General features: G+C 46.4%; 7 protein-coding genes across 7 annotated transcripts; 4 read left to right on the top strand and 3 right to left on the bottom strand.

Moving 5' to 3' along the window:
• Positions 1–307: 307 nt before the first annotated feature.
• F9C07_12277 (putative RAC GTPase) lies at positions 308–946 on the top strand (the record flags this gene model as incomplete). The annotated part of the gene is made up of 1 exon (XM_041287688.1): positions 308–946. One exon carries the CDS (start codon positions 308–310, stop codon positions 944–946), a length of 639 nt encoding a protein of 212 aa, XP_041151645.1.
• Positions 947–1,786: 840 nt separating this feature from the next.
• F9C07_2286980 (uncharacterized protein) lies at positions 1,787–2,836 on the top strand. The gene is made up of 2 exons (XM_041295614.2): positions 1,787–2,478; positions 2,540–2,836. Exons 1-2 carry the CDS (start codon positions 1,926–1,928, stop codon positions 2,674–2,676), a joined length of 690 nt encoding a protein of 229 aa, XP_041151646.1. The 5' UTR covers positions 1,787–1,925; the 3' UTR covers positions 2,677–2,836.
• A 913-nt stretch (positions 2,837–3,749) lies between these two features.
• On the top strand, positions 3,750–4,040 carry F9C07_12275 (uncharacterized protein; the record flags this gene model as incomplete). The annotated part of the gene is made up of 1 exon (XM_071507806.1): positions 3,750–4,040. The coding sequence occupies one exon, from the start codon at positions 3,750–3,752 to the stop codon at positions 4,038–4,040; it is 291 nt and encodes a 96-aa protein (XP_071367199.1).
• Positions 4,041–6,751: 2,711 nt separating this feature from the next.
• On the bottom strand, positions 6,752–8,235 carry F9C07_2286978 (putative alkanesulfonate monooxygenase). Its single transcript, XM_041287683.2, has one exon. The coding sequence runs from the start codon at positions 8,129–8,131 to the stop codon at positions 7,046–7,048; it is 1,086 nt and encodes a 361-aa protein (XP_041151647.1). The 5' UTR covers positions 8,132–8,235; the 3' UTR covers positions 6,752–7,045.
• Positions 8,236–9,058: 823 nt separating this feature from the next.
• F9C07_12273 (peptidase S41 family protein) lies at positions 9,059–11,254 on the bottom strand (the record flags this gene model as incomplete). The annotated part of the gene is made up of 5 exons (XM_071507805.1): positions 9,059–9,583; positions 9,635–10,650; positions 10,702–10,956; positions 11,015–11,155; positions 11,245–11,254. 5 exons carry the CDS (start codon positions 11,252–11,254, stop codon positions 9,059–9,061), a joined length of 1,947 nt encoding a protein of 648 aa, XP_071367198.1.
• Positions 11,255–14,123: 2,869 nt separating this feature from the next.
• F9C07_12272 (putative RNA exonuclease) lies at positions 14,124–15,230 on the bottom strand (the record flags this gene model as incomplete). The annotated part of the gene is made up of 1 exon (XM_071507804.1): positions 14,124–15,230. One exon carries the CDS (start codon positions 15,228–15,230, stop codon positions 14,124–14,126), a length of 1,107 nt encoding a protein of 368 aa, XP_071367197.1.
• A 316-nt stretch (positions 15,231–15,546) lies between these two features.
• Positions 15,547–17,035, top strand: F9C07_1917672 (uncharacterized protein). Its single transcript, XM_071508477.1, has 3 exons — positions 15,547–15,679; positions 15,746–15,896; positions 15,988–17,035. The coding sequence occupies exon 3, from the start codon at positions 16,016–16,018 to the stop codon at positions 16,586–16,588; it is 573 nt and encodes a 190-aa protein (XP_071367196.1). The 5' UTR covers positions 15,547–15,679; positions 15,746–15,896; positions 15,988–16,015; the 3' UTR covers positions 16,589–17,035.
• The last annotated feature ends 361 nt before the right edge of the window (positions 17,036–17,396 follow it).

The following is a 17,396-nucleotide window of genomic DNA, read 5'->3' as shown; positions in this document are numbered from 1 at the left end:
TCGCCGTATAAAAGGGCTTTTTAGCAGAGGTGGGGTCTGCTGATTGTTTGATTTAAGCTTTGGCATATCTACCCAGCTGGTTGGTGACGCGGCTTTCTTTCTGATGACCCAGAACGTAATGTAGTACATTAGAAATATATATCATCAGCAACAGGTGCACATATATGCCTAGAACCACAGTAGATCCGCACGATTTTACCTCGGCATATTTAATCAGGACATGAGTCATCCCGTCCAAAAGCCTTCCCTCAGGCATCATCTCCTGTTTCCAACATAAACCCCTGCATATTGGGGAAGTTGCTTCGCCATGAGTAATATCAAGCGCAAACTTGTGGTAGTCGGTGATACAAGCTGTGGAAAAACTAGTCTTCTTCATGCCTTCACCCAAGGCAGCCCCGCGAGCGGCGAATTACCTACTCTGTTAGACCTTCACGAGGTTGCCTCCCCGGTCCCGGGGAGCCAAACCCAACTCTCTCTTTGGGACACCGCCAACCATGGAGAGTTCAGCAAGCTTCGAAATCTCTCTTACCTCTTGTGTGATGTTGTCCTGATCTGCTTCTCTATTGATTCACCCCAGTCCCTCAGCAACGTGCTGATAAAATGGGCCCCAGAAGTGCGGCATTTGAGTGAGAATAAGCCGACTATATTAGTTGGTTGTAAAAAGGATCTCCGTTGCGACCAGAATCTGAAATCCAGAAATGTGTTCTCACAGGCCATGACGAAGTTAGTGGGTCGGAAGAAAGATTTGCAGTCTGATCAAAAGACGAAAGCGAGTGATGCGCTCTCCCAGATGCCAACGGAGCAGGTCAGCCATAAGGACGCTACCAAGGTTTGTCGTCAGATTGGGGCTAGGCAATACCTCGAATGCTCAGCTACGACTTTGGAGGGAGTTCAGCAAGTGTTTGAGGCCGCTGCGCGCGCCGTCACCCACTATAAAAGTGGTTAGAGAACCGCCAGTACATTTGATCCGTGAAGGTCTAGTGATGAGTCGAGGAGCCGTAACTCATCAATCATAGTGCTTGGGATATTATACGAGACAGATATGGGCCATTATTCAACGTGGGTATGTATTCCAATAGTATTCGAGTCACATAGTGGGCTGATGGATATTGGGCGTGAGTCTACAACAAGGACTTCCATTGTGAGATTTGGGGTAAAGAGACCTATAATATGACGAGCCTTACTAGCGGCATTGTTGACTACGGCGTTCCAAGGCATATCTTGCGTGAGAGTCCGCATGACCGCGGCTATCTAGGAATGGCCGTCTATTCGCAGTTCTCTATCTCTAAAGCATGTTAAGTACCAGAACAGAATAGGACGCTTGTATAAACCATACTTTGAAGTCAAGTCGGTCGCGCAATGCCAGAATAGATAGCTCATCACTTCACAGACTCCTATGCTAGTGTAGGAGTAATAGCAGTCGGCCGCAAATATATGCTGCTATAGGGTTCCAAGGTTGTTGTATCACCCCTATGTTCATTTCATGCTTTGGATCTTGGCTGCATCACATCTATAGAGATACCGCCCCTTTACAATTAGGATCACCTCTAATTTCATCAGACGAGCACCGTTCTTGCATACAAGATAAGTGATCACACGCTCCGACAGACCAGCCCTTTGACTATTTCGCAAAAGGCGAATTCATATTGCCCACGTCTTTCAATCAATACAATTCATATCTTAATAAACGATCTTCCAATTATCTTTTGAGGTAAAACACATTCTCATCAATGAATCAAGGTGCCTTTACCTCGGCATAGTCGAGACTGATAACATAAGCTAATCGGAATACGAAAGCTTGGCACTGATGACGTCTCGATTGCTACCTAACTGATCCCCTGTTTATTTAATGGAGAATAGCATCTTACTTCTCTTTTTAAAGTAGACTACCTATTTTACACGCCTACAGACAAACATATTCTACTATGACGACAGCAGCAGTTTTTGGCTCTACAGGAGCAGTGGGCGGTCAAATCCTCGCTACACTCCTTGCCTCAGACGCATTCTCATCCGTCAAGACTGTATCAAGGAGATTACCGAATGCACAGTCTCCAAAGCTCCAAACCCTCGAAGAGGGTGACATCACAAAATGGGGCGGCCTGATTGCGTCCCTTTCCCCCAAACCATCAATAGTCTTCAACGCAGTCGGCACCACCAGAGCTGCAGCCGGCGGAATCGCGAATCAATGGAAGATCGACCATGATTTATGCATAGAGAACGCCAAAGCAGCTAAGGAGGCAGGAGTGAAGACGTACGTGTTTATCTCCAGTGGAGGGACGAGGGGCTTTTTCTCTCGATATGTACCCTACTCGAAGATGAAGATTGGTGTGGAGGATGCCATCAAGGAACTTGATTTTGAACAGGCCATTATTCTGAGGCCAGGTTTGATCCTCCAAAGGGAAAAGCCCAAAGCTGCGTTGTTGGAGAACATTGTTCAGAACCTTAATAAGCTCGGACAGGGTGTCCAGGACATGATAGGTATGACTATTCTGTCAACATTTTCATTTTTGAAGTACTGGGTACTAATTTCAACGTGCAGGTCAGGACCAAACTGTCATCGGCAGAGCAGCTGTTGCAGCTGCCCGTATGGCAGAAGAGGGGAAGGCACCGTCCAAATACTGGGTTCTTGAACAAGCCGATATTGTAAGGTTGGGCAGAAACGAGTGGAAGCAGTAACACTGCATTTGCGAGCAAGGTTTCTCTGTATATACGATTGCTGCTGTTTATTTGAGATTGATAATTTGTATTTCGCGCCTCTATCGACTTTTGATAGCGTAGTTTATTCATCGTCAGTTAATACAGCTATTGCTGACTAGCTATGGTGAGGCGCCCCCCATCTGCTGAGCTCAAGTGTGTTCCTTCTTTGGCCACACTTGGCCGGGAGTTAAGGCAAGCTAGCCACTGTAAAGAAAGTAGCACTAATACCTCGGGCATGTTGCTTGTTCTGCTGACCAAATGCAGAAGTTGTGGATGGCTGAGCCTCGTGACGGATGCGGGAAAACTATGTTACAGTAACCTCCAGACAGTCCACTTATACGTGCCTTTTCTATTGGCTGTCTGATTCCACTTCCAATTGTCGTTGACTGAGGTACAGCTCTTTCTGGATCATATGTCTCTAAGATTACTTTGCCGCTTTGGTGGGCCAACGGGCACATATTGTCAAGTGTTTAAAATGTAGGAAGCAAGACTGGCATTGATATACCATACCCTTAGTTGCTCCCCCTCGCCTGGATTCTATGGGTTCGGATATAACATACGAGCATTCTTCGGGAACATACTAGCCCACACAACTACACCATGATCGGTTGTCTTCTACGAGGATTTACTCTGCCACTGGGGCCTCGAGAGCTAAGATAAAATTTATGCGTCTTATGATAAACTAGCTGAACCTAACTTGACGTTGAATAGGGTTCTGTCACCGATTACTTCCAGCAGGCCTTCGGGAACGAATTTGGGTTCGTCCCGACCGAAAACAGCCAAGAATGTAGCTTCACCCCTTGCATGCTGTCCAGCCTACACCACCCAATCAAGTGATAAGAAGGGGTGACAATCCCCAGAGTGGAGCATAGAAGCGGATCTCTGGTTGCGGAAGTGGTTATTCAAAGAATTGTTGTTCTAAAGAGAAAACCGGGCTTTTATATACGAGGCAGTCTTCCTAACACCCATCGGAATTATTTGACTATCCTTGCACGTTACAAGTAACGTTTCTTCAACCAGGCCTCCTCACCCTCAAAAACCATAAATACAATATGAAGTTTACTGCTGCCCTCGCCCTCCTCCCTCTCGCCGCCTCCGCGTGGGAAGTCACCACGGGGTACTGGAAGAGCTCCGAGACCGATGTTTGCGCAAAGACTTTCTTGCCCAAAGGCTTCCATGTTACCATCAACGACCTTCTTCCCGGTCAGAAAGTTTTCTTCTTCTCGGATGATGAATGCGAGGACCTGGAGTTCTCGGTCCACGAGGTGGGCACCGTGAAGCTCGAGAGTCGGGTGAAGAGCTTCACCGTACTCGACTTTGAGCAAAAACAGGACTTGAAATAAGCGATCGTAAGGACAATCTATCTTCTACCATGAAGGAAAGCTGATTAATTGTATGATGGCAGAATATCGAGAACTATGGCATATTGTCAGAGCTCGGGCATAGGGACGGCATACTACTACTCTGGACCTCTTTCTAAGTATACATCAAACAGCTGATGTCGAAGAATATTTTGTCATTTCAGTGTCAAGAGACAGACATTTTAAAGCATGTGGGAAGCATGATTAATATCCTGTACTGAAGAAAGGAGCCCTCAAGTATTATGACAATATACCTACGTCTGGCCTCACATGAGGAATAATTAAAGTAGCATACGGTGAAGAGTTCGCCTAAAGTAAAACTTTATCATAGACTTTCCACAAGCTTTGACGGGTTATAGCCGCATGGTAAATGAAAAAGAGCAGTCGGAACCTTGTCTGATAGATTACTGTAGCCTAATATCGCCTGTTTCAGTAGGCAGTCGTGCTCTGCCCTCTTCTTGTGATACTCCATGTCAGAGAATATTAACATCGATGACGACTTACTAAACTGGCCTCGTTTTGTTCTACCTACGCTGTGATACTCTATCAATGCCCGACCTTTCCAGAGCTCATATAGGCTCGATACCAGATAGGCGTTGGTAACTACAAGTTTCCCAGGGAAACGGCAGGAGAACAACAATACAGCCTGCACGTTCGCCACTGAATCAATGCAAGTGTTTGCCATTATCGAGTTCCAGTATTGGCTAGTACAGGGTGTCCAGAAAGGGGGCTATGTGAGGAAGGGGAGTGGGTCCAAACAACGTGAAAGCCTCGGTTGGTTCTGAGAATTTTGCGATTTAAGAACGCTGAGGTTGAGAAGGGTTGCATTGCGACTCAGTGACAAGGTCCTGACCGACAGTCCAACTCCTTCACAAATATCGCGAATACGACGCGAGTAGAACCCTTGAAGTCGGTCTTATGCTCCCAGGATAGATCTCCTTTTCATCATACATACTACACCTCGGGACAAATTTCATATGTATAAGTGCGCTAGTGTATGGTCAATGGAGAATGTTTGCTGCTAGCCATCAAATAGTGAATACAATTTTTGTTTCCTGGCGCATATGATGACACTTTGGAGAATGGGTTTAGAACCAGAGAAATCACCCAAATCGTGGGGTGTGTTGATGCAATCGACCCATACCTCTCGGAATATCCTAACCATGTTCCAACTCTACCATGGCTGCAACATTAAATCAAGAACATCAAAACTCTTTCACGTCGCCACGGCAGTATGCTAGCCCATCGACATGCTTCATATGTCCAACTTTCAGTAGTGATTAAGTTGAAAAAGCAGAATGTCCCATCCGAAGGACACTACTAGTGTTAGTACGTACTATATCACATATAGCTTCAATACCTCTCTCACTTCATAGCGACGGTCACATTGGACAATCATTTCATTGGGAGCCGACGTCACAAGCCAGGACGGTGTTGGTCCCCGTTCCTGAGGAGCCCTACATTCGGTATGGAGCCGCTTTTTCGTGTCTGTGGTAGCATCACCATCGTATCGTGTCAGAGGTCAGCCATGAAGAGATGTTATATCTGAATTGAAGACAGTTCTAGCCATTAATCACCACTCACATTTTTGATACACGGACCAACATGTCTTGATACTGTCAGGCCACAATGCACAGTCGTCCTGTAATTGATCTTACTTACACCTCGATATGTAACCGTCTTTTGCACCACGTTTGGGTAAGGCGACACTGGTGACTGACCCTGGACGGGGGGTGCTGCACCGACAAAGCTGGCAAAAAGAACGAACAGGAAAGCCATCGTTGTCTTCATAGTGATATAAGCCAGTATTTCTCAAATGTCACGCCGTTAAAGTAGGTCGACCGTTCCGCGTACTTCAGATCAATCGAACCACAGGCTGAGACAGTTGCCTTTACATGTCTTAAATACCAGAGGGGAAGGGACAAAAGATTCAGTTCAGTGTTACACTGAGTATTTGGTGGATTTCCGTTATACTATCCGTGTAACCCTGATATTACTTTATGCTTCAAATCTATCCTGCTCCTGTGATCTTTTGATAATTAGCTCCTACTCATAACTGTATCTATTCTTCGTGACTCCACCGCAACACCTCCGCAACCATAGGCAAGTTTAGCCCAAGAGATTTCAGGATCTTATCCATGGATTCGAAGATCTCTATATACAAGGCCCAGGGTCCAAAGCTACTTCGTGTCCGGGCAACAGTGCCCGGCCCGTGTCAGGGCGTCTTAGTTCAGTGATTCTGGTTCATCCCTGTGGTACCCACCAGCATTTTGGCCACCTCGACACCATCCACAATATCTGATCACCGTTGAACCTTTGCTGTGAATTGATTTTATTGCTATCCGTTGAAGATCGCGTAATAATTTGTCTTATTCTAGGGATAGTCTAGTATAACATGATTAGGTTATCTCGCCTTGTCTGAACCTCGTTCATTTATAATCACATATCATGTTTTGGTGGATCATTCAAAGCACCTCAAGGGAAACTAGGCTTTCAGATATATGTAGTGGCTGGACAGGCTATTTCCATAACAGTTTTCAAAGTATGCTCCCTGGAAAACTGTGCGATGAGGGAATATAGCTATCTAGCTTTTGTAGGAGTATCTCACTATTGTTGATGAATTACACATTAGTAGCATCCATGAATATATACGATACTTGGACTAGGTGCTTCAAGCACATTTAACATCATATATGCCAGGCGTAGGCCTATGGTCGGTCATATTATACAGACTAGAATCAATATGCTTCAGGTAAAAGGGTTCCTAGATGGGTTTTATTTATAAGGCTATCGTGAGACTGTTACAACCTGCTCGATGCCAGCTTCATCTGTAAATTTGCTAGGTATCGATTTAATGAGTCTTTGACCGCGTTCAGCAACCTAAGAATTACATGAGCTAGAAACATAAGCCACCCATCTGAGTTCATGCCCTTCGAGGATAAGCGCACTACCTGAATCACCCATTGCTAGAGACTTCTGTATTCCAACTAAGCCGTAGGTTGGGCTCCCCGTTCCTGCAGTGCCTGACGGACAGGCGGCAGAATATATCTTCCATAGTCGATCGCGTCGTTGAGGTTATCATACCCACGAATGGAGATCAGTTCCGCACCCAAGTCAACATAATCCAAGATCGAGTCCACAATCGTCTGGTAAGATCCAACCAGTGCAGTTGACGCACCCCGAGCATTCGTAGCAACAACGGTCGGATACCAAAGCGCGCGATCCTGCACCTCGCCGCGAGCTGCAATATCCAGCAGTCGCTGGGACCCAACGTTCTGTGGCCGAGAAGGCGCGTTACCCTGGCCACCGGGTCGGTTTGCCTGAAGCGCATCCAGCGTGCGGTGCGCCTTCTCCCAGGCCAACTCTTCCGTCTCCGCAATGATGGGTCGGAAAGTCACCCAGATGCGAGGACGATCTGTCCGACCAGCCTTTTCGGCTGCGGCATAGATTTTCTCAATTTGCTCCTTGGTTTCTTTCAAGGGTTCGCCCCAAAGCCCAAAGATATCGGCCAGTGCACCGCCGATACGATATGCGTCGTCGGACGATCCGCCCACGGAAACAGGGATAGTCTCCTTCGTGGGACGAACTTTGTTAGAGAACTGCTTGAACTGGTAGTATTCACCATCCCAGTCAAAGGGATCAGCCGATTCCCATGCCCGGCGGAGGATCCGGATATATTCCTCCAGACGGGCATAACGTTGCTCCTTGGTGAGGAAGTCGCCTTCCTTTGCTTGTTCGGCATCACTACCTCCGGCGATGAAGTGTACCACTACACGACCGGAGCTGAGTTGGTCCAGTGTGGCGAGTGCCTTTGCTGCCACGGTGGGGTACAATGTGTTTGGTCGGAGAGCAATGATAATCTTGAGATTCTTTGTCTTGGAGGCAATTGTCGCTCCGATTGTCCAGGGATCGAAGTAGGATGAGTCGTAAGGCACCAACGTATAGTTGAATGCATAGTCATCTAGGTTTCGCGCGTAGCGCTCAAGATATTCTGGGTCGATTGTTGCATTAGGGATTGGCTTGATCTCCGTGGAGGCGTTCGGAAACGTCAGACTAATAAATTCAACAGGCATTGTGGCAGTCTTTGATACTATTCTTCGCTGGTCTTTGGAATGACTTGCTGAGCTAGGGAGAGGGGATTACCCCATTCTTTATACTAGTCTCCTATAAATATCTTACTCGTACTTGTTACTAATGATTGGCTCCGGATTTATATGGCGATACCTGCATTAAAATGACGCCTTATTCTGACATTCGCTTATTGAAATCGGGATATCTCCCGCCGCTTGTATCTCTACCATATCAGTTACGGTATGGGTGTTCTGCACATTCTTCTTGCTCATAGCGGTCAACACTCCAAATAATGCAACTAATTTCCCATTTGGTTCCTGGATAACTGCTCGCAAATGCCGTATAGCTATAAAGTTTCGTACCTTGATCCGATTTATAATCCATGCGGGGAAGACTCGAATATCGCTGCAGGCGTCAAATCTCTCGGAATTGCGTGATCGTGGCCAATCACCAGCAAATAACATAACACAAATAGCCGACAGGCATGTTGATAAGGTCGATGATCACGAATGGTCGTTTATTGGCTTATTAAATGCATAACATGGTGTCATTTTAAATTTCTCTATCGCGTAGGGGGATTCGTCAGATTGGCTGGACTACAGCAGAATTATCCCCTTCATCTGCAGCCTATAGCGATAGAGTTCCTGCAACATCATTAAGTATTACGACGCGAGCATCTGTCCATATCTTGAGCTTATGCTCATGTTCCTCGCCTATACTTTATTAGCCATGTCCGGATAACTAGGGAAGAGATATATACAAATCTGAGACTATCTATACAAGGAAACGAGAAAGTAAGTAAAAAGGGACGCCTGACAGACCGTGCTGCACCGATTTCGACAATTGCACATTCACGTATATTTAAGATGTGTGTCAAATGAGGATATAATTAAAGCGCTCATTGATCTGTATAACCCTGAGGCAAAGACCTAGTTGTTAGGGCTTCCATCCGCCGTGGATCTAGAAGCCGCAGATAAACCAGGAACACAAGTACCATTACCCCACCAAGCGCGAGCGGCATCCTTCCAGGTGGTTGCAGGCGATTTGTAGTTCTCCCAGGTATAGAACAGGCGACAGTCAGCTGGCTCATAGAGGAATTGGACCGGGATCTCGTGGTTGTCGCGCAGATATGAGTTCTTCCAGTTAACACTCAGAGAAGGCAGGTTGAAAGGAAGCTCCTCCACTGCCGGGGCAGAATCATTCAGGGCCCTACGCTGCTCTAGGCTGAACAAAGGCTTTTCATCCTGCCCGGACTTCTCAGCAAGAATCTTAGCGCCCTCAACCCAGGCATCAATCAAAGCCGATGAGGCGACCTGGCTGCCCTTAGATCCTCCCATTGCTTGCATAGGGCCGTTCTGTGGCCGGCCACCGAAGGCCAAAGTCTTAACACCACCTAGGTGAGTCATCAGTTCTGTAAAAAGGGTACAAGTTGACGTGCAATATCCGTCCGTCACCTATCCAAGGGTTAGCCCAATGCATCATTTTATAAAGATTGAATAACATACAATAAGAATGTCCTCCGGTGCGAATGGGCTCTCGGTGTCGTTGAGCTTGACAGGGCCATAGCCACGGATAGGGGTTTCCCAGCCAGATATCACATCAAAGTCGAAGTTCGCGGCAATTTGACTGAGGTTGGCTCCATTCACCTGCTGCGGTCCGTAATATTCTTCCCATGACTGGAAATGGTACGTTTGGTTCGGAGAAACAAGGTCATACAGAGCAATGCCCTCTGCTCCGTAGTAATCGGTATCTTTGGTTAATGAAGACAGTGCTTGTCCAATGAGATTGACCGATTCATGGGCGCGGATACGAGAGGCTGTATACATGTCCGTCTGGGGAAAGAAAAGTCGAAAGAGGTCATATGCGGAGGCAGTGTTACCTCCAGGGTTTCCTGAAACGTCAATGATCAGCTTTTTCTTGCCTGCATCGACAGCCTTCTTGACAAAGTCTGTGGCGTGATTCGCAAACGCCAATGGATCTCCTTCATATTTGTTCGTTTCAAAACTAGGTACGAAGAGTGCGGCGACATCCTCGTCATCTTCGAGGAAGTACCCCGAGATCGTGTTATACTCATCACGCATGATAGGCTTTGGATACATGCTCGGTGCTTTCTTCCCGGCAGTGTCTGACCTCTTTGATAGACTGTCTTCGGTGTCATCGGATGCCGACTCTGACTGTGTCAAACATACATCTTCCCAGAGAGCACTGCCATTGCGGTACTTAAAATCTTCTAGCGCAACCTGAGCGAGTGTTGGTACTTCCAGTGAAGTTCCGTTGGAAAAGGTTAGGTTCTGAACCGCGTAGCCAGGCCACAACCCATTGTTAAACGTCCAAGTGCCTGTCGATTCTTGCTGGGCTACGTAACGAGCGTTTGAGGGAAAGAGGTGGTTGTATCTCGCATCTGGGTCTTGGAAATGGTCCGACTCTGCGTAATGATTCAGATATGACACAGCTTCGTAGCCATTGATGCTGACGACGGGGGAGACGATCTTCGGGTCTTTTTGAAGAACATCTGCGTCCTCTATGCGTGATATCAGCTAGCTTTCTGATGGTAATGGTCAGTATTACAAACCTAATGTATAGAGCTGAGGAAGCTGTACGCCATCAGACGATATTGATGTTAATGATACCAAATTATTGAAGTAGAAGATTGTGTTTGAGCATAATGTGGCGCCCAAATGTCCGTCATTTGCAGAATGAAGAACTCGCAGGATGGCATTTTCGAACTCGTAGTGGCTAGGGAACTGGTTGCTTTTCGCTTTGGCAAGTACCTCAGCCATACCGCCAAGGAGGTCTGTTGGGGCTGAGAGATATCCAGCTGGTGGGTCTATTATATTCAATATTAGAAAGCTTCACCTTATCATTGTTAACGAGTTACTACCTACCGTCTAGGAGCTCTATCGTCGATTGAAACTGGATGTATTTGGTTAATTCTGAGACAAATTTCGCCCCCTTTTGCGCGTCAAAGGGCATGGACTGGAGACACTCATGTGCGAGCCCTCCGTCGACCACAATAGGCTCAGTCACTGGACGTTGTTAGGATGGGGTATGTTTTCGCAACTGGCATAATATTCTTACCATTTGCCTTTACGGTTTGCTGATATAAACTGCTTACTTTCGCACATGGCTCTTCCGACCAGACCAATGCGCTCGGGGCAGCAACAGCGGACAGAGCCCCAGTCAGGGCGACAAAAAGTGATGATTTTGGAAGCATCGCCAACAGTCTCTTATAGAATTGTCTTAGGCTATGGTGGAGATATTATTCCTTCTCACAGAGGTATATCCACATCTTATATGGCTCAAGGGCGCAGGTGTGGCTAGGGTATTGACGAGGATCAAGTTGGAGCACTGCCCATGCCAAATCACGCCTGTGGGTCGCTCATTTACCTGGCCTCACCAAGTGCAGAGTATTCTTTCCATGATCATGTTTTCCCATTTGTTAACGGGAAATACTAGGTGGAGATGATCACTTAGCCGCATCGCCATGGCCATCAATCCTATGCCCCAGTTAACCCACTTGGTGTAGCAGAGATAATGCTCATTCCGAGTAAACTCTATCGCTCATTATAAGCGCCGAGGCCAACCAGAGGGGATAAAGCTACAGGGTCCTGGTCGTTAGTAGTTGCGTGGCGCCGGGCTTGGCACCTGGTGGATCGTCGTAGGGAGATGAGGCTTGTCAACCTTTGTACATGATTGGACCTACTAGCTTCTGGGGCTGAACCCTTTCAATGGCGCCGCCGAATAAAAGACCCATATCCTGTAGGCGCCAGGTTAGTAGCATGGGGGGCTGGGTTGGGTAGGGTTATGATGGTCACCGCTTTCCTTATTCCTGTCTATTCATTTCTCCACTATGGATCAGCATGACCGCGCTCTGTGAAGTAATTGGATTACTTTTTATAGAAAAAGCGAGAGTTATTCCCACAGGCTTGCTGGGTAGCTTACAATTGTGCCAAGATCCAACTGCCAGTTGATTACCTGATTCTGATCCTCCAACAAGAAGGGCCTGCTCAACAACCAGCGCCGAAATTTGTAGTATGTACTTTTGACATGAGAGTGTTTCCTATTATATTGGGTGATTTTGCTACGTGATGCGCATACAACCGAATCCGCATGCTACATCCAATCTGTCTTGTATGTTTGAGGGTCAACGTCAATTGAACCGCTCTTTGTCGCCTGAGTAGTGATTCTCTTTTCTACTTCTAGGTTTATTAGTTTCCCTGGATTTTTACTTTAAGAATATCTACATAACTGGCTTTGTGCGATATACGTGGCAAAAATGATCGCTCAATATTGAAAGAGGCGAGGAGTTATGTGACGCTTGACCACCGTGTATAATATAAACGTACAAAAACATCACGACTTTTGGCCCTTGCGCTTGCCAGCATTATACTGGTTCCTCAATAATTCTAGCGACACAGAGCAAATATATGAAGACATCATCTCTCCCTCATCTTCCAGTTCCACCTACTTCGAAGAAGTAGCCAATAAGAATTTAACAAAAGGTTGTGGTCCATGCAGGTTGAAAACACTGAAAACATTGAAAACAGGGATAGGGCCGGCCCTAGTCTCAACACATATTTCAACAGCTGGAACGCGAGAAACTGGACAAAATGCTTACACATATCACTAACACGGACCACGACATTTGTGAAGCCTCGACAGTTTCCGGACATGACGGTAAGTGTTTACCCCTGAAGCTGCCTAGTTCCTCGCTGCCCAAGTTCATCATGACGATATCCTGGAAACCATTTGGTTCCCTGAAACCTTTCTTCTATGGTGAAATATCTCTACCTTTTCAAGACGGGTCTCTGAATACATTGTGCTTTCTCAATACTTTGTTTCCGCCACATGCAAAAGGCGTTATCACATTGCTAACCAGATAAGTCTTGTACGAAATTTAGCACTACCTTTTCGGCACAACCGAACGCGGCCCGAGCTCCCTACATTTGCTTGTAGCTCTCGAGGAACCTAGGGTGCTTATTCGATAGCAAGAGTGCAGTACCAACCATATATTCGTTGCCCCTTTCTAACACAGGGCCGTGCAGCGACGACCATAATCATCATGACCTTCTCCCCCTATGTGCTCTTCTCTCTCCAGGGAGCTTTCATTCCGATACTGATGCTCAGATGCTTAGCAACGCTTAGTTCTAGCCCCCATCTGGCACCCACTCACTAACTCCACCACAACTTGTACATAGTAACCAACATATCAGTTAAGGGTCAAGTAATAAAATCCTTCTGAATTTGTAATCAGCCCCATCGTAGTGAAAACAGGTAGTGCACTCTCGTTTCGGAGGATTGAGTCACCTCTTCTCGTCAGAGCAACGACGGAACGTCCCTGGAAAATATTTCATTTAGGGCTCTCGTCTGTGATTGAGCTTTGTGCTCCGACTCCGAGCCCTAAGTTCATCAACTCGGCTAATGAAATCGCATCTTTGCACTCCAGGCTGTCAAGGCACTCGTTCTAAATTGGCGACGCGTGTTGAAGACCAGAATAAATTCCGCGCTATGGATTGTAGTGGTGATGGCTCGCGCAGAGGAGTAGAAGAATTCGAGTAGGTTACCCCACTAGTTAATGTACTTCAAGCTAGTATGTAAATGCCAATAACTACAAGGCGTCGTGGTGAATCAGCCGACGGACTCGACCGGCCATAGCTCTCTCCAGACGCCTGAGCCTCGGTTTGATACTCGAGTTAGGTTCTTTTATACAAGTGGTTCTTTAGGTAGGTGGATATGGCTGTCATAGTAATGGTACATCTAGCTTTACGAGTACATGAGGAGAGGATATTGGAGAATTCTATATGATGAAGAAGACACTGTTTGGATATCACAACTATAAGACTAATGCCACATGAATTGAACGATTCCACAAATGTCAAAATAGACGAGAATGATATAGTCATCAGTTCTCACTTAACCAACAATCCTAATATTTCCAGTATATCATTAGAGTAAACAATATGCCAATGTACCAAATGTCTATGACAGTACTTCCTACAACCAATCTTCAACACCTTCAAACGGTGTACTGTCCTCAAGTTCCTTTCCAGAAGAGCAGGAGCTTGATACTGCTTGTATCGCAGCACTCTGCTCCACTGCCCATTTCTTAAGTTTGTCCGGATTGCGGACACACCAAAGCAACACCTCTCTAGTCGCAAGCGTATCTTCGACACAGTCGTGTCCGTTCCTAGATTGCTGGATATTTATCCCCAGGAAATCTTGACACAATGTCTTCAACTTCCAAGTGCGCTTGCAACCAGATCCCACCATCTCATTGGCCACCGCATGCTTTGTAACAGTGGCGGTATCGAGGACCTTCGCGTGCTGCATCTTCAGAGCACGCACATCATTTCGAAGCGCATGGCCAACCAAGATGGTATCGCCATCGACAAATTTGAGGACTTCCGCTCGTGCTTCCTCCCAGCCGTTTACTGTCTTGCCTTCCCTTTTCATATCCTCCAGGCGCTGTGGTGTCATTCCACTCCACGGTGTACACCAATCTGTGACAGGCTTTGTCGGAACAACACCCTTGTCGACCACGATCTCCCCGGATAGTACATCCACGGCGCAGACCTGGACTACCTCATTCTGGCCAGGGCCCACCGGAACCATTTCACAGTCGATGGCAACGACCGATCGCCGAGTTGGGCTGGTTTCATGCCCATTCGAAGTATTCCAGTGGCGCATCCGAGCAACGTGTGGGTTCGTCGACCGGCACAATGCCACCAAGTCCTGCAGGATCTTTGCCTGCTCTGGGTCTGGAATGACCGACCAATCTTTGTTTGGAGTCGTCGGCTTTGTTGCTTCGGACAAAGACACCTTCTGCCATTTGCCCTTTCCTTTCTTTCGTTGGCCTTTAGATTGGCCTGCATCCGTTGTTAGGTTCTGTAGTATATAAAGGAAGATAATCTGCCCCATACATTTTCGTGGGCAGCTGCCCTTCTTTCCGGAGAGCTCAACGCCCTCGTTGTCCTGTCTCCCCACATCCTTCGTATTCCATTCCCCCTTGTCTGAAGGGGCCGTCAGCGAAAGTGTGCCGTTCGCATTCTTTTCGTTCGGGTAGGAGTTGGTCTCTGTCCGCGAATACTTAGAGTCAGACATCATGGGTATTATATATATAATGGTAAGAAGAATTGTGTAAAATAATGGTCAAAAGTGGCTTCTTTGATGTGAAGTATAGCTTTACGCTTATATAGCTATAAAAGTGATGTTGTAAGCTGATGTGGATGTAGGGGTGCTTGGTATGGTAAATGAACCGCAGGCAATATGGACTGACGTGGGCCGGTATATATGCCAGAGTTCTAGTATAGTGGTGATAGTTATATCATTCGTCTGCGTAGGTGTTATAGAAGAAGTAGCAGGTGACCTTCCGCATGACGTTCCTGCCCGAATGAGTCATCGTGCTGACATTTATTTAGCGTACATTCCCAACCTCGTAATAATGCTACATAACAATTTGCGGCGGTGGGTAATTCGAGAGTGTGGTTATCGGCTGGGTAGAATTTCCGGTGCTGTCTAGACTACGGGATTCAAACTATAATGGTGTTCAGGTAAACGCTTCCTAAAGCAACACAAAGGGATTGTGTGTGGAAATACTGACAAAGGCATGGTTTCAGTTGGAGAAGAATGACTCAAAAGGGTTTCGTCATTATTATTATACCCATTGTGTGTCTTTCAGACGCATTGTCTACGTCAAACGGTAGTACACAGAATCGAGGCTTTCCACGACAACCTTTACAACAAAGCCCATAATGATGGAGTAGTTAAGTGAGCCGCAATCCCCACAGTTTCGCAATGTAGATCTATCTATCATTGTACCAGGCTTGGCCATCTTATACTGATTCTGCCAAAGAGATAGAACCCTCGAGCCGGAACCCCGTGTAGCCATGACTTTCTTGAGGTTTTTTAAGCGCGAAAGACTCCACAACCGCCTCGTACAGGCAAGGCCACATCCTTTCTCTCAGAACTATTTTAAGATTGAAATTGATATTCCACGCGAGGAACAGCGTGGCAAACACAGGAGGGTGTCTGTCTTATCCGTGATATCGGCTTGCGTCAAGCAACTCCGAGACACCACAAATTCCCAACAGGTTCCGGCTCTGCATCCGGAGAAAAAGCATGGGAGGGTCCATTTTAGGGTGAGAGGTACGACAATTGACGAGGCCTTTGACAATCTGCGGCAATACTTGGTAGAGGTGCAGTATCACGTTCAGAGGTCTTCCAGAATTCATGAAGGATTCGTTGCAATGCCTCTCAAGTGTCGCCGTACCAAACACTCGCCACCCATGTTTGTCATGAGATGGTGTGAAGGAGGAAGAAATAGGTTCTCCATTTGGCCAATAATTATTGAGGTACCCAGTTTGAAAGATTCTTTGGATATGGCCTTGGACAATGAAAAAATCGCAAAACTCCGGTATTTGATGTTGAAGGAAAGTGAAGGAGAGGGCTACATGTGTTAGTGTTGGATTCACTCTTTCAGGAGTAATACCGTTCTGTCTGTTGGAATATTAGTGTTATCATGTCTCTTCTTTTTAATTTCGTAGAGCTTTCTCGTTCAAATATCAATACAGCATGTCAATCCGTTTCGATGCCTGCCGTGTCGGACCATTCTTTTCTTAGCTATATTCTCGTACTTGCAACTTTGAACTCCTAATACCATATCACACTAGCAAATGTTTCGACGTCCACCATATCTGAAGACTTTGCCTCATGCTAATCAACTGTAAGCATTCTCTGTCTCATGACTCTCATCACCCACAAAACTTTACAGATCCTTAGCATTGTTTGACTTTATACCGTATATGGACGCAAAATAGATGGCTAGCAGGACGCGACAAGAAACAAAGACTACAGAGTGCAAGATAGACGGCGGACTTTCCCCAGTGCCTATCCCCATAGATATAGAGTCACACAATGGGAGATATTTCAGTCTTTGTCATAGCCCACTTTGATATAGTACTTTCATTCAGGTTGAAGACAGGGGGTACGGAATAAACCCAGGCTATGTACTGTTTCTTTGGTTTGATACATGATTTTGGCTCTTTCTAGAGGTCATGCCGCTTGTGGAAGTACCGTGGTATTGGTTTGCTGGCAAGCGCCATGGTATTGAATATAATCGTCGCAATACTTTACATGTGCAATTATGCAACCTACCTGAAGTTTATCATCTCATGAGATGGTTATATACCTCAGCATACTTCATCTTGCTTACCGACACATACACCTCCAACCATTCATTGCTAGAAAACAAGACGTTAGTAGTTAATT

The sequence above is a fragment of the Aspergillus flavus genome, chromosome 8 (assembly GCF_009017415.1).
Source record: "Aspergillus flavus chromosome 8, complete sequence".
Taxonomy (NCBI): Eukaryota; Fungi; Ascomycota; class Eurotiomycetes; order Eurotiales; family Aspergillaceae; genus Aspergillus; species Aspergillus flavus.
This window is presented reverse-complemented; position numbering and strand designations above follow the sequence as displayed.

Bases quoted from the DNA above. Each gene is read 5' to 3' on its own strand.
- F9C07_1917672 (XM_071508477.1), top strand. From the start codon at position 16,016: ATGACTTTCTTGAGGTTTTTTAAGCGCGAAAGACTCCACAACCGCCTC.
- F9C07_2286978 (XM_041287683.2), bottom strand. From the start codon at position 8,131: ATGCCTGTTGAATTTATTAGTCTGACGTTTCCGAACGCCTCCACGGAG.
- F9C07_2286980 (XM_041295614.2), top strand. From the start codon at position 1,926: ATGACGACAGCAGCAGTTTTTGGCTCTACAGGAGCAGTGGGCGGTCAA. The intron at 2,479-2,539 runs GTATGACTATTC...TTCAACGTGCAG, and splicing joins GGGTGTCCAGGACATGATAG to GTCAGGACCAAACTGTCATC.